At 43.6% G+C, this 15160-nt stretch overlaps 1 protein-coding gene across 6 annotated transcripts in view; it reads left to right on the forward strand.

Annotated features, from left to right (window-relative positions):
- The window catches only part of LOC139463806 (von Willebrand factor D and EGF domain-containing protein-like), a 114372-nt gene that overhangs the window by 59276 nt on the left and 39936 nt on the right, over positions 1-15160 (forward strand). For all 6 annotated transcript variants that reach the window (XM_071245120.1, XM_071245121.1, XM_071245123.1 and 3 more), the window contains exons 2-3: positions 8842-9008; positions 14729-14954. In XM_071245120.1, coding sequence (XP_071101221.1) covers positions 8842-9008; positions 14729-14954 — 393 coding nt within the window. The remainder of the gene's footprint in view (positions 1-8841; positions 9009-14728; positions 14955-15160) is intronic.

The following is a 15160-nucleotide window of genomic DNA, read 5'->3' on the forward strand; positions in this document are numbered from 1 at the left end:
AGAAAAAGATAGGTATACATTACCGAAACGTTCATACGAATTTACCCTCAACGCAGTCAGCGGAAGAAATGGGTTAAACAGACGGATGACCCGGCTTGTTTATCATTGACAGTCGATTACACTCCGACACCCGGATCTACAACTTGAAGTACTTGTTTAAGAGCCGGTATATTTAATGTCTGATTTTCATCTACTATGTCCGGTCAGTCGATAATTTGATATACTCACTGAGAGAGCCAACATCTATATGTGTCAGATTGTGATCTGACGGTGTCAGCCATGCGTGCATTTCCCATTACTGCGTCGCATAGTTTGACCATTGAGGGGAGAAGATTACACACGTGATCTGGTAAGGTTGAATGTACCTTAAAAAGAGAATATGATCATCCACTGTCTATTGTCCGTTTTCAGTCTAGGTTAAGACCTGTGTTAACTTGAGTTAGTGAGTGAGTTTGGGTTAATGCTGCTTTGAACAGTATTTCAGCTATATCTCGCCGCCTAAGCTTGACGTGGAAGGACATCCAGTGATGCAGGTATCAGACGTACCCTATTTTCGTGAGGATATTGTGCGGACTAACCAAGAATAATGCAGTTGTAGATTACTTTGATGATGTATTGACGTTAGGGACCCAGCGGCCCATTATAACTATATAGGCCAGTATTAAAGCACATATTTGTTTGTTTGTTGTTGTTTAACGCCGCACTCAGCAATATTCCAGCTGTATGACGGCGGTCTGTAAATAATCGAGTCTGGACCAGACAATCCAGAGATTGAAAACATGAGCATGGATCCACGCAATTGGGATTGCAACATGAATCAACCAAGTCATCGGGTCTGACCACCTGATCCCGTTAGTCGCCTCTTACGACAAGCACAGTCGCCTTTTACACAGAGTATCAAGGATTATAACACGCAACACACTGTATATCGTTGATATTGATTAAATTGTACATAATGTCTCAAACGTCATGCCCCGAAAATAACAGTCTTGATAATCTGATGAAACAGATTCCATTGTGCAAGAAAAGCAGAATAGATGTGAAAATGGTATGACTGGATCACTGAAAATCAGTGATGACACCAGGCGTTCGCGAATAAATGGCGTACAGTCAGTGAGTGAGCGAGTGAGTTTGGTTTAACGCCGCTTTTAACAGTATTACAGTTATATCGCGGCGTGTCAGCTTAATGTTGGAGGAAAGCCCGAAGTGATGCAGGTCTCAGACGTTTATCACTTCGGTGAAACCCACGAGCACGGGTATGGTGCTGAAAAACCTAGAAACATAAACGGGGCGAATCGGGATACGAACCCACAATCATAGGTTTCTGGCGTGTCCGAAGGGAAGCAACTCTGCAGAACGAATCGCGGCGCCTTAGACGACTGGGCCACACGTTATCTAAGATCTGAGTAAATATGATTTCAGTTTTGATCTTTAAAAAATGCCATAAATACACAACCTAGCTTTAAATAAGCATGGAAAAAGCGAGTGAGAACACATGCCTACAGTGTTTGCATTTGGAACGGGGATTTTAAGTTACCCTTTTCTTGAATTTTATAGTTATAACCTTGAATGTGTTTACATTGAAGACGCCGTCTTGTTGATTTTAACGCTGACACCTTATCAGCTTCATGTAAGATGTTGTTTTATAGGTTTAGACCTACTAGTTTATATACCGTATTTCCTCTAATGGTCGCATGGTATGGCTGTATATACATGTAGGGCCTGTAGAAGACAGAGGGCCTGTAATAGACGCGGGGTATGTACTAGACGACGGGACTGTAGTAAACACAGGGCTTGTAATAGACGCTGGGCCTGTAATAGACCGTGTCGCCAATACACGCCGTGTCCAGTAACCCAGGAAATGAAAGTACCCCATTTAGATAATCATATGATGTTTGTTTGTTGTTTAAAGCTGCACTCAGCAATATTCCAGCTACATGACGCCCGTAAATAATGAAGCCTGGGCTAAGTCCAGCGAGTGATATGATGCACAATGTCGCACGCCGCACGATAACACACAATGAAACAAGTCACCGAGCTTGACCACCCGACCAGCCTTACTAAAGGGAATAGACTGTATATCCGCTTTGTCTAGAGCTAGCTTCGCCAGTGAGCCTGCTTTTTCATTTCCATGAATATCTATGTGAGAGGGGATCCAACACAGCTCCACCTGTTGCCCTTGGTCCGATACTTTTGTATATTCGTATACAATATTGTTGACTGTGTTTGGCCTGGAGTTTGATTTTCTGCCACTGATGGCCTGAAGTGCACTTAGTGAGTCTGATAGGACGACTGCCTTTGCTGCCGGGAGTTCCGGTATGAGTTTGAGTGCATGATGAATTGCCTCCAATTCAGCCGTGAATACTGACTGACCATCAGGCAAGCGAACTGAATGTGCTTAGGGTTTGGAGCTGTGGATAGATAAATAAGTTGCACTCTTTATATATACCATCAAATACATACAGTATGTATTCTTAAGAAACGACTCTCCTCTAAATCCATCGGTATCATAACCCATATCAACTAAGAAACTAATTGTTTGTTCAATTAAGAAACAGATCATCTCTTCTCCTGTGTTTAAACATCCAACTGTATTATTTTTGACGAAACGACTCTCTTGTAAATCTCCTCACCTCTGTTTGAAAAGCACGGGCGCTAATCGAAACTACGGTAATCCGGTGTTTTTATAGCAATTACTCATTTCTCGCTTTCGGAGGACAAATACCCCAACTTGGGTTTTCGCTTTACTGATACTAGGGAAAATTGGATTTTCGCTAACCAGGCACGACACCTCTAGGGACCTATAACGTTGTACCCCGGAATCCGATTAATCACATAATGAATAGTCCCTAACTAAATATAATGATATTGATAATAAAAATAATGATAATATAGTTTATTACAGTGTTATGTGTTACAAAGTAATAAACATTTAGCACATACTTAAAATACAAACACCAGGCCTCAGAGGGCCGAAATGACATCTTAAGATATTACAAATATTAAAATACAATTAGATATAAAAGGTAATCATACATATTCTTAATATCTACATATACACATATTCACTAACACAATCACAGAATGCATGTATGGATATACATAGTCCAGCCCATAGTACAATACTCCCTTACTACACATGAAGACAAAGTCTGGGTCGCTGACACACGCCGGAGAGCCATTAAACGCTATATTTGAAACCATACACCCTGTGCGTCAAAAGAGGAAATACGGTAATTGTTATTTGAGTATTATGTTTAATCTGAATGTACTCAAAATGACAATGAAAACATACATTGTGAAAAAATAGAGTAATGTGTAAACGTATTGTAAATAATGAAGACGAATAACTATTCCAATAAATCAAAGTCCCGTCAAAGTGTACCTTACCGTTCGTTCACCTGTGTAAAAATCAACACCACTCGACGGCTTATCAGTTTCATTTTTTATGACAGTTGTCAAGGACTTTATGCCTTCATACCACACTAAGTGCAGTATAAGGACTCGTCCCACAAACCGGTCTGGGTAGTCGGGGTAGCTCTTGACACAGTTACCTGTTTACCCGACAATGGAGAAACCTCGTCAGTAGTGAGGTGAAATGGGATTAATGTCGCATCCAAGATTATTACACTCATTTTGCGACGTGTGTGTGTGTGTGCGTGCGTGCGTGCGTGCGTGCGTGCGTGCATGCGTGCGTGCGTGCGTGCGTGTGTGTGTGTGCGGTGTGTGTAGTGAAATGAGATCAGTTTATTGTGATAAATGCCATGGTTGTAGTCAGATCAAAGGGACTGTTTATTACAGGGTGAATTACGGAACAATCCCACAGGAGATTGGTATCAAGGGTAGCTCAGTCGTCTACGAGAACGCATTTCGCTGTGCAGAGTTGCGTCCCTTTGTGAGTTGCTATTGAGTGAATGGTAGCCTTTTCGCGAACACCTGGAGTCACTGATTTTCAGTGATCCATTCATATAATTTTCACCGCTATTTTGCCTTTTACGCCAAATGGAGTCTGTTTCAGCAGATAATCGAAACATATTATTTTTTAGAGATGACGTGATATATCCAATGAGTAGGACAATGAGAGAGCCGGTATGTGAGTATGTGAGTGAGTTGGTCAGGAGTTAATGAATGAGTGGGATAGTAAATAGAGGGGCGAGTGAGTCGCGCTGAGTGAGTGAGTGAGTGAGTGTGTACCTTGGCAACAGGTTACTTCAATATAAATAGGGATGTGCTTCATAAATGTATGCCAGTTGTATTTCATGTATTACCCTTGTATCGCCTGCGTGGTCTAGTGGTAAAGTGGGCGGTGGTGTAGCTCGTCCCGCCGAAGAGTCGGGTTCGATTCCCCACGTAGGTACAATGTGTGAAGCCCATTTCTGGTGTCCCCCGCCGTGATATTGCTGGAATATTGCTAAAAGCGGCTTTAAGCCATACTCACTCACTCACTCACTCACTCACCTAGTGGTAGCGCGTAGAGAGCGGAAGGTCTGGGTTCATACCAACAGACGTCTTGCGCTCAGCATTAAGGGACTAAAACAAGGACTGGTCGGCTGGGGTCAGTATACTGTGTCTTAGTGGGGTATTTATGTTAAACTGCGGCATGGTATCTCTGTAGGGTGCACGATAAAATCGGCATTAGTCCGGACCAGTACAAGCAGCCACACGCACGCACACGCTCATGCGTTCATGCACGTCGCTATGTAGGTGCAATAATCTTGGACGCGACGTGCAGCCTCATTTCACCTCACCTCACAAGTGCTCTTCGTATGAGATAAGAACAAGTTGTATCAGTCAGGCCTATATACCCGCGATGTAAGGGTAATGGGTTTGTTCTTTGTAAAAACTGGTTTGCAGGTTTAAAATAGCGATTTAGATTCTAGAGAATCCCATGTTTGACGTTTGTGTCAAGCACATGCATCATGAGAAGACATACACAGCACTTGACAAATGCGCTGGCGTGTTGACACATAAACAAAGAGCTTGCAATGTCGACTGGAGGTACAGCAACCCAAGTTTTCTGTGCAAACTCGAAGATAAATGCACTTTGCTTTCGTACCTTAAGCCATGTTTAGATGCATCCATTTACCCGTGGGCTATGGTTACCTAGTGGCATATTTGGCCTTCGGGGCATATAAACGCATTCATCCCCGGTGGTAAATTTGCCCTAGCTCCGGAGGTAGGGCAAATATGTTTACCCCCGAGTAAATTGCGTATGTGCAAATAAACGTATTTTAACATTTGCCGTACCTAATTCACTGTCTTGCAATGATAGATAAAAACAGTAATTAAAGCTATTACTTTCAAATTCAAGATATGAATACTTCGCTATGGGAGATTTCATGGTTATATAGTTGTTGTCAAAGCACACCATGTCATTTCAGATTTAATTTTAATCTAATTGCCGAGGTATTGCCTATAATCTTATTCAGTTGTCAATTCATCTCTAATCTCTGACTGCAACGTAGTCTGTGGTTCTGTGTATGTAGCACGCCATGGTAGGTAGGGCTGATCTTTGTTTTCACAAAGGTTGTGTAGTGCGATAAGCTGCACCCACAAGGGTTGATACGAAATTGATATCAACGCAACCCCTTTGAGGGAACGCCTCCATCTCCCTTTGAACCGTCCGAATGTGTACTCATTCGTCATACGGGCACTGCTGAAACGGTAGTTAAGCACGACTGTTCTGCTGTCAGCTGTCCTCTATTGTTGAATCGTTTCAGAAGCGAGGAGGACAATGTCCTCTATTGCTCCTGCACGGTCATCAATAACCCCTCTCAAGGCAACCCCACGTGGAAATCTGACCATTCAATTGAACATCCTCTGATATGTGGCTCGGCAGACGTCATGGACGCAGACACTGTTGACCTGGCTATTCCAAACAAGTTACCGATAGTTCAGTACTTCACTGTATTGACCAAGAAGTTCACAACTTCTGCAACGCGTTGTTCAGAGGTCAAGGCTTCTCTAACGTCTGATGAACGGCGCAAATGTAGCTCCAATTGTAGGCAGATGACTTGAAACACGGCTTGGGACATCCTGCAATTTTCAACCATTGATCTTCATTAAATGTTTTCAAACAATATCGTTCCACCAACTTCTACATCTTTCCTTCATGGAGACTTTCTTATAGAAAAGACGAGCTTATAGCATAAGCTACATCTGTGTCAACGTTGCCTTCTCCTCCCCCGAGCACCACGTCCAAACTAACGTGTCTTGTCTCAAATGAGCTAAATTGATTGATATCATAATGAACTGCCCCACGTATACCAGTGCATATACACACAAGCACTTTCTACTACCCTTTGCCCACGCTGGTATATATATCCTAGTTGGGGGTAAGTGAGTGTATATAAACAGGGTTTAAGTCAAGTTTGTGCACGATCATCGTCGATGTATCAAAATTTATTTCGAAAAGAAACGGAGACAATTTGTACGAAGCCTTCTGTGTGCACTTCTAAAGTGGGAATGAGTTTTATAATTGAAACTTCAAGGAGTTCAGTCGCCAGGAAAACAGATTACTTTGGATCTATTAAGAAACACAATGTAATGAGATAAAAACGTAGTGAACGTACCAAAACATTCATCTCACATTGAAGTGTTTGGGGCACGTAAATGTAAGAACTAAAGGCGGGGGCTGTATATTAATTTTTATTGTATTCAGATAAACATACTTGGCGAAGCAAGATGCACGCAGGTGACGTAAGGTTGATAATAACACCCTCACAAATGTCTTCATTTCGCTTTCTATGAAATAGTCTTCATATATCTATGCAATTCTAAAACGCATACTTCAGTTTACGCGCCATGATACCTATCTCCCATGTTAACAGACACGCGACATGCAACGCATGCTCATATCAATCAATCACACCCCTGGCATTCGCTGCACTGAAGGTTGATTTCAACACATGATATGTCAGTTTCATAGTTTCCCATGAACAGCCCAAAGCCCAAGATCCTCAAAATGATAATTTTTGTTATCCAAAAGAAATTGTAAATATCAAAGAATTAGCGATGTTGGTTAAATGATGTATGCACTATGGTTAAGAATATCAAAAGAGTTATGCAATTACCATACGAGCCATACCATCATTAAGTGGTTCCGGCCTAGAAACACATGCATGTGTTACGTCGATATCGTGTTACGTGAAATACATCAAGGCATCTGCATTTGGCATTTAATTTTCAATAAACTCTCAGAAATAACATCCTTGGAGTTCAAAGACACGCGTCAAAAGGCATGTGGAACCATATATATATGTCAACTGCAGACGTAGCCATTCTGAAGTAGCAGAGATTTCTTATGATTATGGAAACGGTTTTGTCGCTTTTATATACGACATGCTGATTGACAGATATGTATTACACCCTCAACATGTACATTTTATCGGCAGAGAAATGAATATCGGTCTCGCTTGGATTGTTATGATGAAAACTATTTGTCAAAAACTCAAATCAATTTTTGGAAAAACCTTTTAGTTCTTGACATATACATGTACAAGAAGGTTTTTTCTTCTTGTGTTTCTTTTACAAAATGAAAAAAAGATGCCATGACGGCTGACGGGTGAGTGGTGACATGTGTTTTCTGGATAGATATAGAATGTTTGTGTTACTGAATATGTCTACGTATTGACTGCCGGAATATATTTCGGTCTGCCTCACGTCCTGGATACAGAGGGTGTTGTGTTCTGTTTTTTCTTTGTTGGTTTTTCTAGTTGTCTTGATGGATATTCCATACTCCAGTCAAAAAATGTAGATTCGTCGGCTCGTTATTATGAAATACAATCAGTGTACGCATGTACAGAACCTCATATTCAGATGATAGCATTCTAATGCCTTTGGCATAAATTTAGGTTATGCAATTCAATAATTCACTGCTTTGATATTTTCAAAGGGATAAAAGATGGCAATATATTGCAATTTTTATAAATTATCTATCAATTATGGCATGTTTCACGTGCTACCCAGCCTATTTTTTCCCAGCCACACTTTTACTTTATTTAGATAATGCTCTTGTTAACCTCCCCATGAAATATCGAAGTATGTGTAATACGTTCGATGTTTCCAAAGAACTGTTTGGTGTGATGAATTCATTTGTTGATTAAATGGGCTGATTTCAACATTTTGATTGAAGAGAAGACATGATAATTATTTGAAGATGTTGTGCTAATATGCTTTTCATTACACCAGACTTGTGACTCTAGAATCTAGATGTGAACTAACAGACCGAGAAACGGATAAGACAGGGCAAGTTTTGCGTGCTTTTCACTGTCATTTTGCCTTTTCCGCGCAAAGGAGTCTGTTCCGGTGGATAATTGAACCTGGTTGATCTCTGGCGTTTACGTCGTAAATTTAGAAGTCCTTAAGACACTATTACTCACAGCAAATTAGACGTAAACAAGAAATTAACTCTGTAGAAAGGAATTAGGAGCTCATACACCGTGGATATCTTTTTAACCAGCAATGTATGATACAGCTGGTGAGGCAGTAGATTTGACTTCGTTTTTACCGAACTGTGCCTGCATTTCAGTTCGTAATATCAGAAGTTAACTTAACAAACTTAACAAACTAAAGATCTATCATCACATCCTAAAGATAGTCATCGAACACTCAGTCCAATCGCTGCTCAATACCAAAACGAAGTTTACATTAACGTGTTAAGGTTTTCTACGCATGCAGATTAACTGTTATTCATAATACCGGTGCTTTGTGTAGAAAGGGAATTTATGTCACGTGCAACCTTAGGTCTTCCAGCCCTTGTGTATCGATTGATAGCTTCCTTTAACCGTTTCTTGATGTCTATCTGATGCATTGCTGATGTTGTCCTTTCCACGTTGACAGACCCGTGCCATGAAGGTCGGTACCGCGTCATTGACGACTACCGCCGCTACATCAACTACGTCACCGATGAGAAGGGGGACAAGCTGTGTGACATCGGACTGGACATAGGCTGGTACAGATTCATGGTCAATGGGTCAAACGCCGTCATGGCCAGCAAGTGTGTACAGGTAGGTGACCAGTAACGCGAAAATGACTGAGTGAGAGAATATAGTTTTACGCCACTTTTAGTAATATCCCAGGAATATCATGGCGGGGAATACGAGAATTGGTCTGTACACATTATACGCATGTGGGGAATCGAACCCGACCTTTCGTCGTAATGAGCGAACGCTTTAACCTCTTGGCTACCTACCCACTACACGATGGAACTGAAATACTGAATAACGTGGCACGAAACCCAACTCCCACACGTATCCTCATATGCCTTCAGGGGCGGTCGGGTAGCCTAGTGGTTAAAGCGTTCGCTCGTCACGCCGAAGACCCGGGTTCGAATCCCGACATGGGTACAATGTGTGAAGCCCATTTCTGGTGTCCCCCGCCGTGATATTGCTTGAATATTGCTAAAATCGGCGTAAAGCCATACTCACTCACTCACTCACTAATATGCCTTCATGATACTCCTGTGACCAAGCCTACCATGGTATAATTAAGATTAGAAAATGCGTGTCAATCTTAACGCAAGACATAGACATTGAACCTTGTCACACAGTGACGAGGAGTGTGTCTGCTCTATCACGGACATCCGACAGCCATAGACACACGTAGTCCTGAGAAACTTAGGAATGCGGATATATGTGGGCTTGTGTATGACGGAGAAGCCGCATGACCCACATTTCAATGTCTGGTAGGATTAAGTGAGAAATGCAGGAGACAGACCCAGCAGTAGGTGTGTATATCGGGGCAGGATATTTGTGACATTATCTCACAATCATACTTTCAGTGGTTACATAAACAAAGCACATTGCAGGGTAAAAATGGCACATGAAGTGTTCTTTGTGAGTAACGTAAGAAGAATGTATCTATGATAAGATAAGTAGAAAATAGTACTGTACGTTCTTTGTCCAAGTGTGCGAGGTCATGTGTGTGTGTGTGTGTGAGAGAGGGGGTGGGGGTGGGTGGGTGGGTGGGTGGGGAAGGGTAGAAGAGAGAGAAGGGAGGGAGAGAGTGGGGTAGAAGACAGAGAGAGGGAGAGAGGGGGGTAGAAGAGAGAGAGGCGATGGGAGAGAGAGTGGGATAGAAGAGGGAGAGAGGGGGTAGAAGAGAGAGAGAGGGGAGGGAGAGAGTGGGGTAGAAGACAGAGAGAAGGAGAGAGGGGGTAGAAGAGAGAGAGAGGAGAAGGGAGAGAGAGTGGGGTAGAAGACAGAGAGAGGGAGAGAGGGGGTAGAAGAGAGAGAGAGAGGAGAAGGGAGAGAGAGTGGGGTAGAAGACAGAGAGAGGGAGAGAGGGGGTAGAAGAGAGAGAGAGGGGAGGGAGAGAGTGGGGTAGAAGACAGAGAGAAGGAGAGAGTGGGTAGAAGAGAGAGAGAGGAAAAGGGAGAGAGAGTGGGGTAGAAGACAGAGAGAAGGAGAGAGGGGGTAGAAGAGAGAGAGAGGAGAAGGGAGAGAGAGTGGGGTAGAAGACAGAGAGAGGGAGAGAGGGGGTAGAAGAGAGAGAGAGAGGAGAAGGGAGAGAGAGTGGGGTAGAAGACAGAGAGAGGGAGAGAGGGGGTAGAAGAGAGAGAGAGGGGAGGGAGAGAGTGGGGTAGAAGACAGAGAGAAGGAGAGAGTGGGTAGAAGAGAGAGAGAGGGGAGGGAGAGAGAGTGGGGTAGAAGACAGAGAGAGGGAGAGAGGGGGTAGAAGAGAGAGAGAGGAAAAGGGAGAGAGAGTGGGGTAGAAGACAGAGAGAGGGAGAGAGGGGGTAGAAGAGAGAGAGAGGGGAGGGAGAGAGAGTGGGGTAGAAGACAGAGAGAGGGAGAGAGTGGGTAGAAGAGAGAGAGAGGGGAGGGAGAGAGAGTGGGGTAGAAGACAGAGAGAGGGAGAGAGGGGGTAGAAGAGAGAGAGAGGGGAGGGAGAGAGAGTGGGGTAGAAGACAGAGAGAGGGAGAGAGTGGGTAGAAGAGAGAGAGAGGGGAGGGAGAGAGAGTGGGGTAGAAGACAGAGAGAGGGAGAGAGTGGGTAGAAGAGAGAGAGAGGAGAAGGGAGAGAGAGTGGGGTAGAAGACAGAGAGAGGGAGAGAGGGGGTAGAAGAGAGAGAGAGGAAAAGGGAGAGAGAGTGGGGTAGAAGACAGAGAGAGGGAGAGAGGGGGTAGAAGAGAGAGAGGGGGAGGGAGAGAGTGGGGTAGAAGACAGAGAGAGGGAGAGAGGGGGTAGAAGAGAGAGAGGGGGAGGGAGAGAGTGGGGTAGAAGACAGAGAGAAGGAGAGAGTGGGTAGAAGAGAGAGAGAGGGGAGGGAGAGAGAGTGGGGTAGAAGACAGAGAGAGGGAGAGAGTGGGTAGAAGAGAGAGAGAGGAGAAGGGAGAGAGAGTGGGGTAGAAGACAGAGAGAGGGAGAGAGGGGGTAGAAGAGAGAGAGAGGAAAAGGGAGAGAGAGTGGGGTAGAAGACAGAGAGAGGGAGAGAGGGGGTAGAAGAGAGAGAGGGGGAGGGAGAGAGTGGGGTAGAAGACAGAGAGAGGGGGTAGAAGAGAGAGAGAGGGGAGGGAGAGAGAGTGGGGTAGAAGACAGAGAGAGGGAGAGAGGGGGTAGAAGAGAGAGAGAGGGGAGGGAGAGAGAGTGGGGTAGAAGACAGAGAGAAGGAGAGAGTGGGTAGAAGAGAGAGAGAGGGGAGGGAGAGAGAGTGGGGTAGAAGACAGAGAGAGGGAGAGAGGGGGTAGAAGAGAGAGAGAGGGGAGGGAGAGAGTGGGGTAGAAGACAGAGAGAAGGAGAGAGTGGGTAGAAGAGAGAGAGAGGAGAAGGGAGAGAGAGTGGGGTAGAAGACAGAGAGAGGGAGAGAGGGGGTAGAAGAGAGAGAGAGGAAAAGGGAGAGAGAGTGGGGTAGAAGACAGAGAGAGGGAGAGAGGGGGTAGAAGAGAGAGAGGGGGAGGGAGAGAGTGGGGTAGAAGACAGAGAGAGGGGGTAGAAGAGAGAGAGGGGGAGGGAGAGAGTAGGGTAGAAGACAGAGAGAAGGAGAGAGGGGGTAGAAGAGAGAGAGGGGAAGGGAGAGAGAGTGGGGTAGAAGACAGAGAGAGGGAGAGAGGGGGTAGAAGAGCGAGGGGTAGAAGAGAGAGGGGGTAGAAGAGAGAGAGAGAGAGAGAGAGAGAGAGAGAGAGAGAGAGAGAGAGAGTCTCTTTTTTGTTATGTCCAGCCATCTGTAAATAATAGAGTCTGGACCTGACGATCAATTTACATGAGCAACCGTCGTGTACGATGGCAGGCAATCAACCAAGCCTGACCACCCGATCCATTTAGTAACAAGTACTGGTTGCTGGGGATCTATACTCTTACCCAGGATCCCCGGTATTCCAATGATGCCTCTGTCTAAAACCTAATTCTGTTAGGATAAAAACACTATTTTTACCCTAGGCCATAGAATCGATCAATTTTTCTGTGAACCTCTTCAGAGCTGCCAGATCATTTAGGCTGACACAGGGACATATGTCATGTATTTGGCGGAAGATAGTCTTGGCTCAAAACTGAAAAGCTATGTTTCAGGATCAAAGGCTTCCAGGTTGTCAAAGCAGAAAAAGTCTCTCCCGTTGACGCGTGGTTAACACGCACTAAGGATTGTCTTGGCTGAAAATAGAACGGTAACTTTCCGTTACCAAATAATGAAATACCTAAGCGTACCTTCTTGCACCGCAGTGGTATATGATCAGGTAAGGAAAACTACCAAAAATGCCCCCCTACGTGGAACAACGCACACATTTTTCAGTCCTTTTGGAATTTGTTCCCGTATATAATCCCTTAACAACATTTGAAACCTGTCGGTAGTTAACAGGAATGTGGTCATTTGAAATGAATCCTAAATGAAAAAGCCAAGCGGTATTGAAGAATCTGTAAGTTAAACAGGCTCCGTGGATGGCACACGCCACCGACACGTGCTCTGGAAGCGAGGACGACAAGTTGGACGTTATGAAATGTGGATAACATGCCAGAGAGTCTCTTTTTCTGTTCCCACAACACACAAGTCTACAACTCACTCCAAGTAGTATCTTAAACTTCATCTTAAAGTTGTGGTAAGGAGATAATAAGTCAAAGACAGGGGATTGTTAAAATGTTTACTATAAGCAGTGCATAAACACCAGTGTGTTTCCTTCATTCCGAGCGTTAAATAGTGTCGAGCAAAAGAACGTGTACGTTTGGATTTTGGGGTAAAAAATACAAATGTTTAAAAATATCAAGACGTTACTGGGCTAAAACGGCCGTCAAACACTGTCCAAAACACAACTTTGATACCCGTATGAAGTACATCACCATCGACTTTATGGTTTGATTCAGTTTTGGCCATCATGAAATGTGCATACTTTCATTTGCCCGAAAGTTTAGGTACAAAGCAACTTGGCTTTATTTCGAAAGAATTTCAAACGGTTTGTATGTGGAGTGTGTTTGGGGATCATGTGTGCTCTTCTGTTTGATATGACCAGATTCTGCATTCGTGACTGCCTTACTGTTGATATACTATGAAGCCCTTTTAAACTGTCTCCAAAACTTACTGATCCAAATCAATAACTATAACATGAAGAGGAGGAGGTAAAGTTTGAGTGTATCTTGGTGTCAATGAAATCATTTGGCCTTTTGATACCGAGAGTAAGTATCTAGATGGCATGGATACTAGCTTCGTATGATGATATGAGTGAGTGAGTGAGTGAGTTGGGTTTAACGCCGCTTTTAACAGTATTCCAGTTATATCGCGGCGTGTCAGCTTAATGTGGGAGGAAAGCACGAAGTGATGCAGGTCTGGGACGTTTACCACTTCGGTGAAACCCACGAGCACGGGTATGGTGCTGACAAACCTAGAAACATATTCGGGGCGAACCGGGATTCGAACCCACAATCATATGTTTCTGGCGTGCCCAAGGTACGCAACTCTGCACAGCGAATCGCGGCGCCTTAGACGACTGGGCCACCCGTGCCCCCATATGATGATATGAGCAAGCACTGATTCGGAAATCAAACAGACATTGGAAAATGATTTGGGACAAACTATTTGATATTCTGGGGTAGGATGATTTTACAAACGAATAATTTATTGCCGAAAAAACTACCCTGTCTTCAAACTGTACCAAAAGAAATGTTGTTGGATGTCCTGAAAAAAATGTGTATGAACAAAATTGAATTGCTTACCCCACTTTTCACAGCAAAAGAAATCATGTTTAGTAGGAGTGGCCTAAAAATCATGTCTCTTACAAAAGATACCCCAAGAAGTATACCCTTGCTATGTTATTTAGGGAGACCCGATAGTCAAAGGATGATGTTTTGGACATCTGGTAACCAGGGAATGGTATGTTGGCAATGTAAGATCAGGTAGCCATGTGGTACTATTTTGACATGGTGAGACCAGATAATCATGGGATCACATATTAGCATCTAGTGATGAGGAGGTCATGAGAGTATATGGTTGGTATTAGATCAGATGACTGAAGGGTATATGATGGCTCTGAAGATCAGATGGCAAAGGGTATGTAACCATCGGTAGATCAGTTTGCCATGAGACAGTATGTTGGTATTGGTAGATTAGGTTATCCTGGAATCTGTCGACATTGCAGGTAAACAGACAGTCATGGGACAGTGCAGAGCTATTAATGTAGTACTTAGTATTTCTCTGCCGCCAAGTTACTGTCGTTTTCAGCCAAGCAGGGAAGATTGTGGTTGACTGAATAAACATCACAGTCCGAAGACATAACCTTACATTTATTATCCCCCTTTCATTGCAGACAAACAGATGTGGAACACAAGCTCCGATCTGGTTGGATCTCGAAAATGGTTTACCGGAACCCGGTAGACAAGTTTCCGGTCGCGCATGCGCATCATGGTCCACTCCAGGGTCGGATCCAGACTGTTGTTTCTATGCATTCGAGGTTCATGTGCATAATTGTGAAGATTTCTTTTTGTATAGACTTCAATCTTCACTTGGATGTGATATAGCTTATTGTTTAGACTGTAAGTATGATGATAGTCTTCATGGGAATATAGATTCTTTAGGACCGACCAAAAGTATATTGAAATAAAAGTTTTACCTCAATCTGGAGATCAGAAAACAATAATTCTTGGCTTGACAATCTTGATATCCTTACAAAAATGTGTTGTGAAAAATAATTGTTCGGATCCTGCTTTTAGCGAAACAATTCATTTTATAGCAGTGACCG

The sequence above is a fragment of the Haliotis cracherodii genome, unplaced genomic scaffold (genome assembly GCF_022045235.1).
Source record: "Haliotis cracherodii isolate W230 unplaced genomic scaffold, xgHalCrac1.p SCAF_16, whole genome shotgun sequence".
NCBI classification, from domain to species: domain Eukaryota; kingdom Metazoa; phylum Mollusca; class Gastropoda; order Lepetellida; family Haliotidae; genus Haliotis; species Haliotis cracherodii.